At 39.0% G+C, this 20,128-nt stretch overlaps 1 protein-coding gene across 1 annotated transcript in view; it reads left to right on the forward strand.

Annotated features, from left to right (window-relative positions):
- Positions 1-20,128, forward strand: part of LOC123249832 (supervillin-like) — a 101,971-nt gene that overhangs the window by 26,815 nt on the left and 55,028 nt on the right. Inside the window, exons 2-4 of the mRNA XM_044678941.1 lie at positions 1,108-1,318; positions 9,502-9,634; positions 15,014-15,061. Coding sequence (XP_044534876.1) covers positions 1,108-1,318; positions 9,502-9,634; positions 15,014-15,061 — 392 coding nt within the window. The remainder of the gene's footprint in view (positions 1-1,107; positions 1,319-9,501; positions 9,635-15,013; positions 15,062-20,128) is intronic.

Here is a 20,128-nt window from a genome sequence, read left to right on the forward strand (position 1 = left end):
CTCTCTCTCTCTCTCTCTCTCTCTCTCTCTCTCTCTCCCTCTCTCTCTCTCTCTCTCTCTCTCTCTCTCTCTCTCTCTCTCTCTCTCTTTTATAAACCCTTGCCTTCCATCACAGAATGAATATTGTGGTTCTAAGAGCAGAAGAGCAGTAAGGGCTAGGCAAATGGAATTAAGTGACTTGTCCACGGTCACACAGCTAGAAAGTATCTGAATCTAGGACCTCCCATCTCTGAGCCTGGCTCTCAGTCCCCTGAGCCACCTGGAAAACCCCACACCCTTGGCAGGTACTTCTTAACTGTTAGGTGAAAAGCTGGTACTGATTTTTTTACTCTGATAAAAAGAGTTTATTCCCAGGATGCCTTCCATCAGTGAAACCACAGGTCTGCACAGAAACAGAAACCTCTGATCAAAGATTTGTTTTGAGTAGCAAGTAAGATCATATATGGAAAACCCATTGCAAGCCTTTAAGCTTCATATCATTTTTTAAATTTTAAATGTTTTATTGATTAATTAATTTAGAATATTTTCCCATGGTTACATGACTCATATTCTCTTCCTCCCCTCCTCCCTCCATCCTCCCAGAGTTGATGAGCAATTCTACGGGGTTTTACATGAATCATTGTTCAAAACTATTTCCACAGTATTAATATTTGCAGTAGATGTTTGCAATTTACAATTGCATATCAATATTTTTAATACATAGGCTATCCCCCATACTAAAGATGCTCTTTTCATTTCTTGGAATCCTGAGATTATTTTTTTCCTACAGGAGAGCGTTCTGGTTTTTGTGCACACTGCTGCTGCCTCCTAGCCACCCAGCAACTTGATATTTATTTCTATGTTGACCTTTCCCCACTACCCCAAGCTTTTTAAAGTTCTTAAAAGCAGAGACTTTCACATTGTTGTCTCTCAAAGCCTCATACACGGTAGGAGTTTAATAACTACTTGTTGAATTAAATGATCAGTTCCCAAAGTTGACTGTGCAATCTCCCATGTGATGTCTGTGGCCTGAGTTTGCTCCCCTTGATTGTTAGAGAGTTAATGGGTCTAAGAATGCAAGCCTGAAGATCGAAGTGCTAATGCTGCATTCTCTGTCTCAATGAGCAGAGCCTGCTGAGCCCACGTCCGAACTTCCTGGCACTCCAGCTACAAAAACCGTTTCTCAGACCACAGCCCTGCTCTCCGGTAGAAGAGAGTCTTCAGAACAATCGGAGGAAAAACCCTCCAAGAATCCATGCAGGATGTTTGCTGGTGGAGACAGCAAAATGACAGAGGATGCCCTCGATGCATCTAGCAAAACAATGTCGATCAAAGAAAGGTAACAATCTTCTACTGCATTAGCCCGATTCCCCCAATAAATGTTATTAAAATTGTTATTGGAGCTATTGTTTAATTTCACTAATGAAGTCACTTGTAAAGATGTGGTGACATATTAGCGTGTTTTAAGGAGAGGGGGGTTATTCAGTGGTGAACCACATTTACCCAATGGCAGATCTAATAACCACATGTTGAGTGCCAGGCCTAGAAAGAGTCTGATGCAAGAAATAGGAGCACAGTTTTTTTTTTTTCAATAAGGACTCACTGTTTTTGTGTGATTTGTGAAGCACTATTTTAAATTTAAGTTTTTGCATATTTCAAAAAATGGGTCAGGTTCCCCAGCTTAGCACAGTGCTTGGCACATGGTAAACCCATAATAAATGTTGGCTGACAATGTTTAAATGCTGGATTTGCCCATTTCTTTTGCTTTCATTCTATAGAAAGTCTGGGTGTGTAAAGGGGCAGTGAATATATGTTCTTACTGAGAATTACAGCAGTAGGATTAAACCTTGAGCTTTGTTTATTTTTAAGGCAAGTTGACTGAATGAGTTTCTATAGTATACAGCGTGAATTTATTTCCAGGCAACAGCTCGCTCTGAAAGATTACATTTGAGTGGCAAACAGTGCTAGATCCTCATTTTATTCAGAGGAATGAAATGGGATTGAGAAGGATGTCTTTAGAGGTGGCAGTTATCGAGAACAATGAGCTAAACATTTTCTGGATATATTTCCTTTTTTAACCTCCAGCTATAGCAGAATTAAACAGCAGAAGATTTAATAGTGATAAAAGTACTGGGGGAAAGAAGGTCAAGTTAATTTCACAGTGTGATTATCAGAAATACTTCAATCTTCAATTCCCATGGATCTGCCAGTCTGGACACTTGCTTATCACAGCCCACCATTCAGAATTTTTCATTGGTTCTGTCAATCATGTTGTGTCTCTGTGCCTTTCTTCTAGACAGATTTCAGATTGCCCTGGTCTTATTTTTCAAAAGGCAGCAAAACCTCTTTCTAATGTCTCTTCATGAGTCCAAACTTTTTTCTTTGAATATTAAGTACATGAGAAGACATGAAATAGAGGGAACTTTTTTATTTGATCTCCAAATAAAATTACGTTAATTCAGACTCTTAATGGCTGAGAATAATTCCTATCTCCTTGGCCAATCATAATATTATGCAATCTAGAAATGGAAGTGCCTTAGCAACTCATCTGATCTAATTCTTTACTTTAGAGATGAGGAACCAAGACTTGGAGAGAAGGTACTTAGTCAAGGTCACACGGATAGCAGTGGCATAAACTGAGTCCTGAACCCACGTTTTCTGATACTAAATATAATAGAGTTTCTGTTACTTTAAGCATTCAATTCAGCATAATTCATCAAACTCTGACTTATCAATACTTTCTATCTCTTAGCTTAGTACAGTTCTCCGTCAAGGGTAGGCGTTTAATAAATGTTTGTTGATGTGGGTGGCCACTGGCTCGTGACTTATTTTCCTAAGCACTTACAAGGCAGGCTATCTTTTCCTCTTCCAATGGGATTGTGTGCACATATTAGTAACAGTACTTCAGTCTTTCTCCTTGTCCTATACTTTGAGGCACTGATTAGTGGCAGAGTTGAGATTAGAGTTCTTCTCCTAACTGCCAGTCCAGTGTTCTTTCCACTGCTCCAAACAAGCATTATAATAAGTGACGTTGGATTTTGGACTTGTCATCAAAGTCAGAGAAAAGCCAATCGTCATTTTCCAGCAGCTAATACATTTGTGAGTGTGACTCAGGTCAATGGGGAAAAAAGTACATTTTCTCTGAGCATTTTTCAGGGGGTGAGAGAAGAAGGCTGTCTGTGACCAAGTCTTGAAGAGCCAAGTGGTACTTCCTTCTCACAGGTCTCCCATTTCCAAGATAGCAGCAGTGATGGGCTTCATTGCTTGGTCAGTACACTCTCAGTTTTGCTCTTCTGTCTTCCCTATTCTGTATACAGTTACCTGTATGGAGTTAGCTTTCTATATTTGACTTACTTAGACCTGTTATTGGGTCCAAATTGAAAGATTTTTCTTTTCTTTTTTTTTTTTTTTAAACCCTTACCTTTTGTTTTCGAATGCATACAAAGGCAGAAAAACTAGGCAATTTGGGTTAGTTGACTTGCCCAGCCAAGATGACAGAACTGGGAAATATCTGAGGCTAAATTTGAACCCAGGTCCTCTTGATTCTAGGTCTGGCACCCTATCTACTGTGCTAGCTAGCTGCCTCTAAATTGTCCTGCTTACTTGTACATTCAAGAATTTTTTGACAAAGGTCCTTTTTTACTCATTTTTCACCTTCTGACAAAAACAACTTCTCTAATTGCAAATGGTACATAATTTCAGCTAAGATCTACTTAACTTTGTTTCCACTGAATGATTAACAATTTTTAAAAAAACACTCATAAGTTCTTACCTCTTTCAAATTTGTTTGTCTTGGAAAAAACATAACTAGGAAAAACACATTTTTCAAATAAAAAATCAGGGCACATAGTCTGACAAAGTCTTTTCTTCTTCCTCTAAACCTCATTAAAAGGACCTTTTGTTTTTCTGAAATGTAGATCATCTCAGGACATCCACTCCATAACTTAGAAAACCATTCATAAGTTATTTAGTTTTAGAGAATGTTCAAAGTGTATTTAAAATAAACTTAAAAAAAAACTTCATAATTTCAAAATAGCTGATCTCTGGGGGGGAGTGAGGGGTTAAGTTCTACTAGCTTTTTTGTTTGTTTGTTTTTGGTTTTCATTTTTTTCCATTTATGGTTTTTCAAATGGACAGAGTGGAACTAGGGGAGAAGCCAATACATCCATCCTTTCTTTTCTTCAGGTCCCTTGAATCCTCATTCTGACTTTGTAAGCCTGGGAAACTTATAAGGTTCAACCTGGTGGATACAGGGTAGAATTCGGGATAGTACTTTGGGCTTTATCACTGCCTTTCTCAACCCTTCAGGCTAGAAAGAGGTTCTAACCCAGACCTTAGAGAGAAGATAGGGCTTCTAGGAATTGGGGTGCAACTGCACCATTCAGCCACTAGAGGGCGTCCAGATTAATATTTCTAATGAGAGTCCAATCTTTTTATTCTCTCTTTCATGAACTCACTCTAATTCTTCCCACTATCTCCCCTTCCGCCTGCCCAAGCACACCTAAACCTAAGATCCAATTCAGGGCTGGACTGCCCCAACTGAACCCTGTTTTGATTGGGATTCTGAAATGACTAGGAAGTTTTTAAAAGGGGGAAAGCTAAAGAAATTATGGTTCACCTGAAGTGTTTTACTTGCCCCACATTTGACTTGGTCTTGCTATATAAACATGTTCCAAGGATTTATTAATGATCAAGCAGCACCCTCAGGCAGGCAGGTAGTTGTTTGTGTTTTTTGTTTTGTTGCTGGTGGGTTTTTTTTTTTTAATTGGGAAATGACAGGTTGATGAAAAGCTTTATAAAAAGGCTTATGACAAAGCTGAGGATAAATTTTCCTGACTTTCCCCTGCTAATGGCAGCTTTGGATAGTGTCATCTCTCCTCTCTGGTTGCAGGAGAAGGACTGTACAGGGGTAGGATAAGGAGCAAAGAGGATGAAGCATTCTTTCCCTTTGAAGGCAGTTACTATCTCCCCTTTCCAAATCCTTCCCCTATTCCACCAAATAACAAAGTAGAAAACAGGCTGTAGTCGAGAGACCCAGCTTCAGCTTCTACTTGCTAGGTGCTTAACTTCCCTGATCCTCAATTTCCTCATCTGTAAAATGGGAGTGTATATTTGTGCCACCTGTTGCAAAGGAAAAACTTTGAAGGAGAATAAAAATGTACAAGAGGCAGCTCAGTGGTGTCGTGTCTAGAGCCCTGGACCTGCAGTCTGAAAGACCCAAGTTAAAATCCTGCCTCACTCATGTAATAACTCCATGTGACCCTGGGCTCATCGCAGCCTCTGTCTCAGTTTCCTCATCTGTAAAATGGGAATAATTACAACACCTACTGCCCTGGGTTGTTGTGAAGAACAAATGAGAAAAGATACGGAAAACACTTTGAAAACTTTAAAGTGTTATCTAAATGCTAGCTGTGATAAGAACAATGTGATTAGTTATTATCCTTAATAAAAAATAAAAAGAAGAAAAGAAAAAGAAAAGTTGCCCACAGAATCCCTCAGCAGACACAAGAGGGGTGGGAGATGCTTAGTGTGAGCCCCGTTTCCAGACGCGCTTCTGATAGGTCATTCACTGGTATTCTCAGCCCCAGACAAATCATAGTTTTCACCACGCCCGAGATTCCCAAAGGAGCACTTGGACCTGGCTGGGCTAAGCCACCCTGACAGTGGCTGGAAAGAAGTGCAGGCAGGGGTAGTAATGGGTCTCATGTGTGCAGAGAGATGCGTAGAGCTCCTCATCCCTCTCCTAGACTCTGCCATTTGTGGTGAGTGAGGGAGGTAGTGAGATCACAGGAGCAATGAACACATTTTGAAAGATCTGCTCTCTTCTTGTCTGGTTCAGCCACAAGTAGGAAATGTAAAGGGACAGGAATAATACATTTAGGGTTTTATATGCCTGTTACTTTAAAATAACTCCTCATTTGCACTCTGCATGCCCGGGCTGCTAGGGAGAAATAGATGGCCGTAGCACCATGTGGGTTTAATAATTTCTGCACTGTTTTCCCCACATTATTCTGGTTATGATATAGCTCTGCAAGTCTGTGGTGACAGCCCAGCCAGAGCATTCGCAAGCGAATGTTTAAAACATTTGGAAGGGGGATGCATTCTTTGAAAGCCATTCCAAGAGAGGGGAGAGGAAGGGAATTTTGTTGGGTTAAACGAGTCTCACTTCAAGAGTTTATTTAATCTGCAAATACAAACTAGTCAGAACATTATGAGTGCTAATGGACAAACTACAAAATAGGGTCTTAGTAACAATTATTGACAATTAGGTGGTGCTTTGAGGACTGCAAAGCACTTGATTATCTCAATTGGTCCTAAAAGCCAGCACCACCAGGATTCTCCTCATGTTATAGATGAGGCTTAGACATGTTAAAAGGGTTTTCCCCAGAGTCAAACAAATGGCAAGTATCAAAGGCAGGATATGCACCCAGGACTGGCTTCTTTTTAGAGACTGTAACATGGAGTGCCAACACTTCTTAGTTGTGTGACCCTGGACAAGTCATTTAAACTCTGGCATTTGCCTTTCTGTCTTAGCATTATTATTAAGACAGAATTAAAGGTTTTTGAAGGGAATAGGAAGCATATAGTGGAAAATCAAGAGATGTGACTTCTAATCACATCTCTCCCACTTGCTAGAAGGCTTTGCTAAAGTTACTTAGTATCTGGGCCTTAGTTTTCTTGGATACAAATAAGAAATAACACTTAACCTATTATTGGGTTGTTGGAAAAATGAATGATGCCTGAAGCATCGCTACATTTATTCATCAAGCTACATGTGGAAACTTATATCTAAATAAGTACTGTCTTCTTAAATTGTCGTCATGGAAGGACAGCTATGTGGCTCAGTGGAGAGAGCACCAGGGCTGGAGTCAGGAGGTTCTGGGTTCAAATCTGACCTTAGATACTTCCTAACTGTGTGACCTTGGGCAAGTCACTTAACCCCAATTGTTTAGCCCTTACCACTCTTCTGCTTGGAACCATTACTAGTATCAATTCCAAGACAGAAAATAAGGGTTTCATGTTTAGTGGCTTAAAAATATCTTTAAAATTCCTCTTTTAGAATGATCTTAAAAGCCTTTTGGGAAATCGTTTGAATTGTCTTTGAACATAACAAATCCTTGTCTTTGGGACAGATTTGATTTTTTTAAATAACTAAAATTTTATTTTTAGGCAAATCTGTTAAAGTGAGAGATCAACCTGCATAATGCTATTTGTTAAATACATACAGACACGTGTGCATGTACACACACTCAAAATTGAATGTACCAATTTCCTCGTGTGATCCTTAGCTCATACTTAAGACAATTCTTGAAAAGGTGCTCTAAAAGCTTTTGAGCAGTACCATTAGAACAAGGTTATAATTTTGCAAGATATGATCATCTTGATAAACAATACTTATTTGGATCCATTTCAAAACTAGAAGTGCTTCTTAAGACATGGAACTAGCCATTCTTAAAAGCTCCTTTATACCTCACATGAAATAAGACTTCTAAATCTGGAAAAATCACTATACAAATAGGACTCACTTCCTACTTCCCAGAAGCCCTTTTTTTTTTTTTTTCCACCTAAGAACTGAGTTTCACTAATTCAAATGAACCAAACAGAAGGTTCATCTGTATTAGAAAAAAAATTAGAAAAATAAATGCTTTCAAAGCAATGAAAATCTTTTCAAACTTTTATTGACATAATTCTCTTTTGGCTAGTGCGATTCTTGGTTAGCATCATTCTTGGGAAAGACATCAACATCATTTTGTCTTCACGTTTTGTAGCTGCCACAGCTGACACAGACTCCTCTGGTGATTTTCCCAAGGTCAATACCACTAATAAATACAGAAATCATTGAATTTCTAAGAGGAAATCTGGTTCCCTATTCCATTTTATTGATAACTGAGCTCAGTCCCAGAGGAGTTTTGTGATTTGCCCAAGGTCAAGTAAATAGTATTACCTGCTCTATTAGACTATCATTCAGGTCTCCTGCCCCCTTGTGGGAAGCTCTTAGCATTGTGGCCTTGGGCCAAGAGAAAAATGATTTGTAATTAAGTTTCCATCTGAGTAGCTAAATGCAGGCTTTTTAAATAAGAGTTTGCAAATATTTTGTTCTCTTGAATAGGCAAAAGTTGCCCCCTGAAATCTTATTAGGACTTTTCATTTGCATAACCACCTTTTGTTATCTTGGAGTAAAAGCAAATTTCAGTCTAGATTCTATTCACATTCAAACTTGGAATCCAAGAATGCTGGACCCAAAAAGATCAAGTACAACTCCTTTAGTTTACGGAAGAGGCAGCTACCCCGAATCATCTATCCAGTTAATGACAGGACTCAGAACTAGAGCCCCTTCTCTTGATCTTCCTCCTCCAAGACACTGCTGATAAATTCAAAATTAATGGAGTTCATTTTAAAGACCTTTCAGAATTTGAACTCTCAGATTCAGCCTGAAGGAGAAAGTTTCCATTTTAAATATTTTCCCCTATCGTTTCTTCAAGCCCAGGTTTCCATGAGATTGGAGTTAGCCTAGTAACTTCCTGCCAGCATTGTCCTTGGGTTCTCTTTATTTTCCACCTCTGCTTTTCTTGTTTGTCTAGTCAACACATACTAATCTCCCTAACTAAAAAGTCCTCAAAATGAGTCTTTATTAGCTATATGCAAATGCTCCTGGTTAGATCAAAGCAGGTCACAGTCATCATCCTGGTTGATTAGATGCTTTTCTACAGATAGTTTTCGTGGGCACTATTACAAAAAGAGGCATTGATGGAGAATGATTTTAATAGGAAGAAGGTCAATAGGAAAGACCAGTATTTGTAGGTAATGGTAGAAGGGACAGACAAGGGTCAGAAAGAAAAATGTACAGTCTTCAAGGTGACATTTGGCCAATGATGATAGTAATAATAGGGTAAACATTCAAATCTAAGCCCACTGATAAAAATGGGCAGAAATTCTTCATCTATTAACTCATCTCCATAGTATTCTCTCCTAACCATATAAACACATTTCTGCTTCTTACTCACCTGCCATTCCTTGGCCAGAAGGGGTCACTAAAGGACTTCCTCTCTCCTAAAGGCTACTTCTAACTTCTGACACTGCCAGCATCCTAGAACCAAGGACTTAACTCTTTGCCTAACAATATGATGCAACTATAACATTTTGTCCATCAAACTGACTCCAATTTTTTTCCCAAAAGCTTTTAAAATCTTAGGGATGGGATGACTAATTTCTCATCTTCCCTCCTCCAGAAAATGGGGGAAAAAAATGAGGAACAAATAGTTATCAGAGCACTTGCCAATGTTTTGATATTTCTGTCTTTCGAGTAGAGGATGTTAATCTGTGTCTTTTTCTGTAGTCTGTCCAAAGTATACACAGGATCATTAGGATATGTATGTAAAGGGGTTTGGTTTGGCTTGGGGCGGGCGTTTTAGGTAAGTGAGAACGAGAGTCTTGGTCGTGAAAGTTTCTAATCCTGCATATAGTTTTATTAAACATACACAGACTATGTCGAAGTCTTATAACCAGTGTGTTTTTTCTTAGGTTAGCACTTCTGAAAAAGAGTGGAGAAGAAGACTGGAAAAGCCGACTTAGTAAAAAGCAAGAATATAGCAAAGTGTCTGTCACAGAGAGGAGCACCCGGCTGCAAGAGGCTGAGCAGTCGTTCAAAAAGAAGGTAATATTGCCCATGTTAGGAAAGGCATTCTGCTTCTGCCCAGGCTTGGAAGTGCATCCAACCTATCAGCATGCCTAACTTCACTAATTGCTACTTTGGGAAGCATTCACATCATCTTGGCTTCGGGGCCCCGCATTTAAAAGCACCCGTTTGTCACTGGCTGCCAATGATGGATGTTTTTGACTAAACTAGATAGAAAGGTAGCATTGCAAAGGTTTTCGGGAATCAGTTCACAGCGCTGTGGTATCTTGCATCAGCAAGCTCAAAGGATGTTTGGCATCCTTTTGATAAAAGGCTAGCTTTGGAATTTCAATAAATGATTTATAAGGAAAAGTGCTAGTGAGTCCTCGTATGCAAGTTTTACCTAAAGAATAACCTTGGAATTCTTAGACTGAGTTTGAAGCCTGGATAAGAAGAAAGTTGCCATCAGTCTGTACCAAACTCGGTCTTTAATGGGTTTTCTTTCTAAAGAGCTACTCCTATGTTCCCCCTCTGAAATGAGATTTTTCAATTGAAAACTTTGTGCAGTGTCTATAAACTTATTTTGAAGTTGACTCATACATAGGTGCCAATGCCTGAAAGTATTTTTGAGGCAACATTTTCAACATGTTATCAGAATCCAAAAAGGCAGCCTGGTGTTGTGGATAGCGGGTCAGCTGGAGAGTCCAATAGACCTGCTTGCCTCTCTGGACATTTTACTTGGCGACTAATCACTACCTCCTTACAACTTCTTTAATAGTTTTCATAGTGGGTTTTTTTGAATTCTATATCATTAAATTGTTTATAGCAACTGTATGACCCTCTCCCATCACTTAGTCTCCACATCTGAGGGACTTGTTGAAGACTACGAGGGCTTCTCTAGATCAGTGGGGAGGCAGTTCTCCACCTGCTTAAGTCAGACCAGCCTTCTCTTGTGCTTTTGAATATTTTGTGCCTATCTTCAGCACTGAGGAGTGAGTTAGGCTGTTAATTCCTGCAATTATTTGAAAAGAGATGAGAGAGCAAATGCATTTCACATGAGCACTCATCTCTCTAGAAAAATAAAAATCTTCAAAGAGAAAAGAATATAAATGTGCTTCTGATTCACATGGTATCTCTGTGGCCCTTTCTAGCCCTTTAAAATATTCAATGAAGGGATAAACATGAAAGTGACTGTTCTATATTAAGAAAGCTGATAGAGGGAAACAAGGTTTAGATCAGCTGTTCCCATCTTCTGTGTCTTCCTTAGTAAGCTGAAAAGACATTTGACCAATGAACAGGACCAAAGATAATGGCTAAAATGGCTGAACAATTTGGTGGCCCAGTAGCTAGGGCCCAGTAGCTAGGGTGTAGACCAGGAACTATGCAGATCTGAATTCAAATCCTATCTCAGGCTTTGTGATCTCAGGCAAATCACTCATCTTTCCTCAGGCTATTTTCCCATCTGCAAAAGAGGGATAATAATAGTACATAGTTCACAGGGTTGTGGTGAGACTCAAATAAGATAATATAAGCACTTTGCAAACCTTAAAGTGCTATATAAATGCTAGCTAGCTATTATTTTTCCATTCAAATTTTTAAAATTTAATTTAACTTAAAATTTTTTAATCATAAAATTCAATAGCTTTCAGACAGAATTAACATTCTGTCAGTGTAGGATTCAATCAATCAGATCAAATGTAGGATTCTAATTCCCAGGTTTCCCCACTCCCCCCACTGCCAGGGAAAGAAATTGAAGACTTTTGAATGAAATTTCCCCTTTCCTAAGATGCTTTCTTTGAAACTTTATATCTCTTTCTTTTAAATATTTCAAGTTATTGATTTTATTATTGTGCAGTTCTCCCCCTCATTGATACAAATCACTACCCCTCCATACCTTATTCCTACAGCTAAAAATTTTATTACCTGTCCCAGACACTTCCTAGCTGTGTGACTGCACAAGTCACTTAAACCCCATTGCCCAGCCCTTACCACTCTTCTGCCTTAGAACAAATACACAGTAATAATTCTAAGCTAAAAGGTAAGAGTTGTTTTTTTTAAAGAGTTTATCATTAAACTTATTAAGCTCAAAGTGAGAAGACCCACAAACTGCCTGTTGGCAGGGTACCATGCTCAGCATTTTCCTCCTCGTAGAACCCACCAAAGTTTGTACTTTATCAGCTTGAAGAATTCAGGGCTCACCTCTACTTCAAGCAATAATTGTGTAAAAAGTACTTTGGCAAATGAATGGTAACATGGGAGATGGGTACAAGGTTATTTCCGGACACATTGCTGGCAAGGAATATCTTCTTCACCAGGGGGCTGAAGTCAAGGTGACTCTGGAAGAAGAACTAAGATGTTTAGGTAGATGGAGAGGAATCAGGTGATACAGAGGGAAAGGGGGGTGGGGTGAGAGCATTAGACAAGTAAACCGAGACAGGAAAGTCCATGAGGGTCAGAATGTCTGTGCTAACTCTTACAATAGTGAACATGCCATTCCTACAACTCATCAGAGACCTCATTCAAATCAGCCTAAGTCTACTTTGAAATTAAAATAGGCTGAGCTATTTTGGTCAGTTGTAGGGACTCTTGGAAGTTAAGTTCTTATGAGGGCAGTGAGTTCACCCTTGGCACCTTCCTAGCCACTGGCTTCCTTCCTTACCAGATGGGTACAGTGCATTCAGTGGCAGCAGCACTGTTGACTCAAATGAGTCCTCTAAAGGTGCCCAAATTTGGGCTTTCCCCAACAAATCTCAAAAGAGAAATATCTAAGTATTCAGTGGTCATCCCATGTTAGAATGGCACAAGGCTGGCCCCATTTTTAGTAACAGGAATAACATTTGTGACATAAAATCCCTCTAAGTAAGAAGGGTGGACATTGTGAACCACACTTGTCAATAATGCGCTGTTCCCTGGGACAGGTGCTAGCTGTGAACAGCACTTCCCAGTTGAGGGGGGATTAAGAGTTGCTTTTGCAGTCAAGCAATCATCTGATGCAATTTCCAAACCCATCCAAAGACCTGACTCGGTGATGACCGAAATTTTTGTTGCTGCCTCACCCCTTCCGTCAAGTTTTCATATTTAGTAACCAGAGTCCCATAGGTTTCCATTTTGACAACCTTGCAAACACCCAGAAGTGGCGAGGTGGGGATAGGAAATTCTGGAATCTAAGTGGCTGTACTTTGAGAGCTCATAAAGTGGCCATGGGTTGTTGGAGGTCCTTGTTTGGGAACCTCTGACCTTGGTGATTAACAGAAAACCTACTCCTAAAAGTGAGAAATATTGAAACTTTTGTCAGTACGTATGCTCCCACTGTAGAAAGGTAGCACAGTGCTTAGCATGTAGAGTAGGTGCTTAATAAATAGTGATCTATTTATAGAAGACACTGGTGAGGTAAAGGAAAAAGAAAAAATCTGTCAAAAAGCCCATGTAAATTATCACAAGTATCTGATAAAATGATTCACATAGGAAAATTCAGATTTGGCCTTAGATATAGAATTGGAGGAAAGGTCATTTTCATCACATATAATTTCTTTCAGATAAGACCACTCTAAGCACAAATCCCAGCATAAACAGATAGATGAAGAAGCTACTTGAAGGTGTCATCATTAATTATTCAAAACTGGTTGAAAAATCCTGAAAAAAGCATTTCTTAGTCCTGTTAATTCTCATACCTTCTTCATTTTGCTGGTATAGATAAGGCTAGGTCATTGCACTGTTGAGTATCTTATTTACCAACCTCCCATGTGAAATTGGTCCAATTTTGGAATAAAGTGGGAGCATCATAAACACTACAGTTAATTTTCTGGTTTGCTTAAGCTTTTAAATCCATTATCTTTTTATTATGAGTTCACCAGGAGAACTAAGGAAAATCTGATACTTCATTTTAAAAAAGAAAGAAAAATCCTAGCAAAGGAGTCCACCCAAATCCAAATAAAATATGCCTTTGACTAGCTTCTCATTCTTTCAGCCCAGTTGATGATAAGAATAATTTCTGTGAGTCATGAGTACATTTTTGGAACCAAAGTTAGATTTTTCCATCCAAGTATTCAGGTATTAAGTAATCTATCACTTTAAACGGAATATGTAATATAGTAGTAGCTGTTAGCTTTCCAATTTCATCTTTAAAATGTAGGATTGGGGATTTGAAGCTTAAGGGCACTACTAATTGTTTGTCCAGCTGTCTGATGCCCTTCTCTTCTCTTGGAATAATGCTTTGGGCTTCTTGCTTCTTTTTTCTTTTCTTTTTTTTCTTTTTTCTTTTTTCTTTTTTTTTTTTTTTTTTTTTTTTTTTGCCTTTTATTGACTGTTTAAGGATATGCCAAAAAGTTAGAAGCATTTTTTTTTAGTAGTTTGTATGCTCACCTAGTAAACAATAGATGCTATTGAGTTTGTTGATTTGACCTGATCTGTGCCTCACTTGATGCCTGAGTGCAGGAGCTCTGGGCAGTAACATTTCCTTCAGTAGGCTGGATTCCACATGGTCAGTGAGACAGATAAGAAATGAAGGGAAGTCTGAGATCAACAACTTCCCAGCCTTCTGCCTGTGGCTACTAAATCGTCCACTTCCTTTACCCACAGGCCAGTTCTAAGTTCTTCTCCCTGTGTTTGCTTATTCTGCATGAAAGCATGAGTTGGTTTGCTTTCCTGCATATTGAGCATAGCAGTGACTCCCATTCTTTCTGGTTAAGATGGTCAACAAATGCATCAGCCCTTAACAGGGTTTGCCATTAAAAACCTGAACCTACTTATGAGTCCCAGATTAGTGCCTGATCACCAGCTGTGCTACAGTGCCATTAAGACAGTGAATCAAGCTGAGTACCATGACATTCCCACAGCAAGCTCCTATAAATTCAAGGACAGGACAGCACATCTGTTGTGTTCCTGCTGGGATTGCCCACTGTCCCTGAGATCCTCAATTGTTCTGAGGGTGGCACATGTAAGATCACTTAGAGAAATAAGGAGAGGAATACAGAGGGAGAGGAGGGAGAAGAAAAAGTAGGGGCAGAGGCTAGGAGCCAGGAGAAAGAGAAGAGGGGAGAGGAAGAAGGAGGGAAAGCAGACAGGAATGAGATGCACATTGGAAGAGAGAAAATGAGGGGAGAGACGGAGGGGGGGTAGAGGCAAAGGAGAGAGAAAGAGAGAGAGAGAGAGAGAGAGAGAGAGAGAGAGAGAGAGAGAGAGAGAGAGAGAAGAGGAGAGCAATGGAGGGGGTGGTTAACCTCTAATTAAAATGTTAAGAGTACTGTTGGGAGGCTAGCCTTTACAAATCTTTCTTCTTCACACCCTGCTGTGTGCTAGCCTATACACATTGCTAATTAACCCTAGGCACTGATGATTTGAAGAGAATGAATGCAATGCTCTAACTGGACTATTCTTTTCCAATACTCTGCAATGTTTCCCATTTGTTTTAACCTGTAGGAAGAAGGAGGATTTACAGATGATAATGCCATTTCTAATCTGCTTTGGGTAAGCCTGACTCTAACAGAAGTGTTAATTGTAGGCTTTAGCCAAAAGTCCATTTCCCTTTTACATCCTGTACATTCGTTTGTCCCCTTTCATATTCTTTCCTGTTGGATAATCCAATGCTTGGAAGGGAGCTACTTCTCTGATATAGTGGGAGGTGTATTATTAGCTCTGGAATTTGCTGACCTGGGTTCAAATCCCTCCTCTGATGGTTTATTACAGATAGAGCCATTGACCAGTGAAATAACCTTTGTGGTCTTCAGATTCCTGATCTGTAAGATGAGAAGGTTGGATCGAGTGGCTTCTGAGGTCCCTTACAGCCCTAGATCAATGATTCTGAGGTTGACTCTGCCTTTTTTTAGAGGAAAAGGCTAAGAATCTTTACATTAAAACCATTGTTGGGCTCTCCTTCAGTTACCTCAAGAAGACAGTGCTATAAATTGCACTTCTTAAACAGTTCCATGCAAGCCCTTTTTCACCCCCTTCTCTGCCATCTGACTTTATGTTTAAATTGCATTATTAGTGACTTTAACTCACTTAATCACTCTACATACTCACTTAGGTAAATTGGTGCTGCTTGTGTGGAATTCCTTTAGCAGGATCTTTTTTTTTTCTGCCTAAAGATGAAGAACTCTTTCATAGAAAGAGGACTGAAATTGCAATGAGTAAATTAACTTCCTGTCAGAAAAGTACTGATTTTCTTCCTTTGCATCTTTTTTCTTTTCACTCCTAATCCTCTTGCTTTGCTCTATAGGAACCTGTATATGCTTCTACTTATTCTCCTGCTATGCCCGCTCTCCATAAATACCAGTCTTTTGTACCTATTAATCAGGTGAGGAAAAACTTACACAACTTCAACAAACCTCATTGCAATTTCTGACCATAGGAAACACTTTTTCTTTCACTTGGAGAACACTCTCCTTCATTGGTTGTTCTTTCTTGTGATCTATTCTACACATATTTCAGGTGAGCGTCTCTTGCCAGTTGTATTTTTGCCTCCTGATGGTGATAGAACTTGCAGGAATCAGACATTTTATCAAGAATTTTTTTTCCATTTTAAACACTAGGCTTTTTTAGCATAAATAAAAGTCAGTGCGGCCCAACAAATGGGGTTTGGGATACGTTAATACTGAAATTAGAAGAAATTAACAAAGTATTTGGGAAGTATAAATACTTAAACTTTTCTGTAAGGGCTAAGAAATTATTTGTGTTGGCCAAAAATTCTATCCTAAAAGCAGATATTATAGAACTTCAGAAATAACTGTGGGAGTTTTCAAAGGGAAGCTTCCTGGCATACCTAGATTTGGTGCTACCTCTTTTCAATTACATTTCCCCTTTGGAAATGGAGAATTTTCTTCCATAACTTTTTGAAAGGTAACATAATGAGCCATCTCTTCACCTCATTCTCTGCCCCTCATTTTTTTCTTTTGATTTTCATTTCCATTCTGTGAAAGTCAATAGTGCCAGTCGAGGGAGTCGGGACCTCTGATTTCTGAGGAATGTCATCCTCAAAAGATGGAAAAAAAAGTCATATATAAAATTTCAATTTGAATATCAAAAATGCAAATGAAGTAAAAAAATGCAAGTAACCCAACCCTTAAAAAATTTTACTTGAAAAATAATTTCTGGAGGCTTTTTTATAAGGAGAAATATTTGTCACAAAAGCTATTCCTAATTCAACATGTCAAAAATTTTAAAACAGATTTTTCTTCTCTAAAGAATTTCATTTTTCCTTAACAATTTTCCCAGATAAGTATTATTATCATTATTATTAGTATTACTAATAATAATGATGATAATAAATGCTGTTTTTAGATTTTTCAAAACACTTTATTTACATGTATTATCTTGATGGAACCCATTTGATTGCATACTGTCAAATTATACGTGAGAAATACAAAACTTTTCTACAGTAATGTTAGCTTGTTTAAGAAAAAATCATTCAGAATCTCAAAGAAGATAATACATGTTTACAGAGCATACAGTGGTATGCAAGAATCTTCCATACTTGTTGTTTGTATCCCAAGATGTTTATGAATTCAATCCCCTTTATTTTTTTTCTTCTACCTTAGGAGCTCATAGCATGTAAGAAAAACAAATTGTATTTTGCTTTGGGGTTTAAACATAGTTTTGTGTCCATTTAGATGGAGGCAGCATTATGCTGTATTCATTAACTGTGAGTTTAAGGGGAGGCAATATGGTATAAACTAGACCTGAGTTCAAGTCCTACCTCAAATACATACCAGCTGTGTGGCTCTGGACAAGTCTTTGAATCTCTATGCCCCAGGAAACTCCCTACACCTATAAATTGCTTAGCAGTTCAAGACCTGCTTTGGTAGAAGGACAGATGCAATCACCAGTTGGATTGGCCAAAAAAAGTGTACAAACTGCTCTGTGCTGGTGCATAGTTTACTGGCTCAGAATGCTCAAAAGTGTTTGGGGGAAACTGTAGGAGTTCAAGACTCTAAACATTCTGCCAGAAAGCAGTTAGCTTAATTTAAATTCTTTTAATTTAAATAATTAATTTAATTTAAATAATTTAAATTTCTAAGCTAGGCTTAGAAATGAAAGACAAAAACAAAACAGCTCTTGCCCTCAAGGAGCTTACAATACCAGGAGGGGAATATCTGAAATGCTGATTTGGTGGACAGAGGCAGCTTGGCAGGCTGGAAGACCTGGGTCCAACTTCTGCTTCTGAACTTTATATCTACAAGATGTGTGATCTGTGACTGTGGACAGTTCACTTAACCTCACATCCTACCCTTGACTCACTCACACACACACACACACACACACACACACACACACACACACACTCCTGCATAATAGCTGGGCATCCACATTGATAGAAGAAACTTCCTCATTAGGAATTCCCACATATACGCATGGAGGAAATCACAAGTCTAGGCTAAAACCGATTATAACAAAATAATAACCATGTATAGTTCTGGATTCTGGATTTTCTTTAGTGCCAAGATAATTTAGCATCACCTCCTGTTACCCTTTAACCTGTACCTTCTCAGACTCAATCGTGTCCACGTGCAAGAGATCCGGAGAGAGCCACGTGCTCCAGGAAGGGACATTTGGGCTTCTATAGACATCTTTTCTCTTAGTCATTTAAACACAGTACCCATCCGCCCTCAGGACTCTGGAGACATGATACTTTTCACATAACAAAAAGAATAAACATTTGGACCTTTTGAGATGAACTTTAGACAATGATAGGAATCTATGAAGTGTTGAGTCCAATCATTCCTGGTTTAGGTTAGATCCCAGAAAGTCAGTAAGAAAAGACCTTTTTTTTTTTTTCTAAACTTAGTACAAACTTGATTGTATGTTTTCCTGACCACTGCACACCCCACAACTAAGATGGTTTTCCTGTGTTGCATGTAGGGTGTACTGTGCTTCAGAGTATATAAATCCTACGTACCTCTGAAATGCAAGGAATCCATTCAGTTGTGATAGGTAATGGAAAATTTTGAACTTTATCAGAATTGCCAAGACTCTTCTAGTCTGTTAGGAAAGTCTGGCTGATGTCACCTTATTATTCTTCTAAATGGAATGCTGCAAACCAGAGTGGGCAGAAGGAGGTTGTAGAAAGCAGATTTATAGGTTGGAAGAGATGGGATGTTCCTAATTCTTGACCTTAGATGGACCTTCTTCGAGGCAGTCCCTTTCCTGCAGCCTCAGAAAAAGGGGAGACAATGCCTTTCCTTTTTTGGGGGGGTGGTTTACTTTCTGCCCCACCTCAGAGTCCTACTCTTTTGTGTTTCATGAAACACATGTCCAAAAATCTCAGTTCCATTTCCTGTTTGGTTAATTTGGGGAAATTAGCTTGACTCAGCAGGGTGGTATATTAGGAAGGAAAAAGGACCACAGGTATCCTGAGAGTCACTGAATTTCCCGTTTTCCATTGTGTGGCTCCAAGGCATTCTAATCATTTGACTATGTGCTGAATGTTTCTCTCAGATCTGCTGTCATCCAAAGAAAAATAATGCATGTAGGGAGTAAAGGGCCAAGAGCATTTTCACAATGACTGTAAGAAAAGTCGAAACTTAATAGTTCCAAAGTAACAACAGAAACAACAGTAATAGCTACCATTTAATTGTTGCTTTAAAGTTTGAAAAGTACTTTCTATATATTATATCATTTGTTCCTCCCAATAACTTGGAGAGTAGAGGCTTTTATCACCATCCTTATTTTACAAATGAGGCAACTGAGTCTAAGGGAGGGGAAGTGAATTGTCCAAAGTCACAAAGCTAGTAAGAGGCAGAGGCTTGATTCAAACTCAAGTCTTAATGGCCTCTAAGTCCAATATTCCAGCTACTGGTGCCCTGAAAAAAACCTGTCCTAGGCAAAAATGCTCCTGAGTGGGAAGTCTATCTGAGATGCTACGGATAGACTTAGACTTTGTCCAGTCATTCAGTCATATCCAACTCTACATGACTAGGTGGATCACATTATACATAGGGTTTTTTTTGGGGGGGGGCGGAGAATGAGGGGAGTTGGAAAAGATACTGGTAGGGTTTGCTATTTCCTTCTCCAATGGATTATGGCAAACAGGGTTAAGTGACTTGCCCTAGATTACATAACTAGTAAGTGTCTGAGGACAGATTTTAATTCAGGTCTTCCTGACTCTAGTCTTGGCATTCTATCCACTGTGCCACCTCAATGCCCCAGACCTAGACTTAAGTATGTCTAGTTTATCTAATATCTTTTAAATATAAATGTCTTCCTTCAGAAATCCCTTTTCCTGTTCTCTTCCTGCTGTGGATTTTCATCTTCCTCTCCCCCATTTCTCCAACCCTACAAAGTCCCCACATCTCATTTTGTCTCAATGCTATTCCTGTTGTTGGTCTTTCCACTAAAATGACATGCCTCCTTTTCCTTTTTCCCATGCATATCCCATGCCCATTTGAGAGGCATAGAGACAAAAATAGGGCAAACACTGTGCTGCCGGCATCTTGGCACTGCTACCTGTTTCTCTCCATGATCACCAGAAGTAAGGGAGGAGAGAGGGTAGTAAACAATGAATATGTCCGTGCTTCCCCTAACATCTCCCACTTTGCA

The sequence above is a fragment of the Gracilinanus agilis genome, chromosome 5 (genome assembly GCF_016433145.1).
Source record: "Gracilinanus agilis isolate LMUSP501 chromosome 5, AgileGrace, whole genome shotgun sequence".
NCBI classification, from domain to species: domain Eukaryota; kingdom Metazoa; phylum Chordata; class Mammalia; order Didelphimorphia; family Didelphidae; genus Gracilinanus; species Gracilinanus agilis.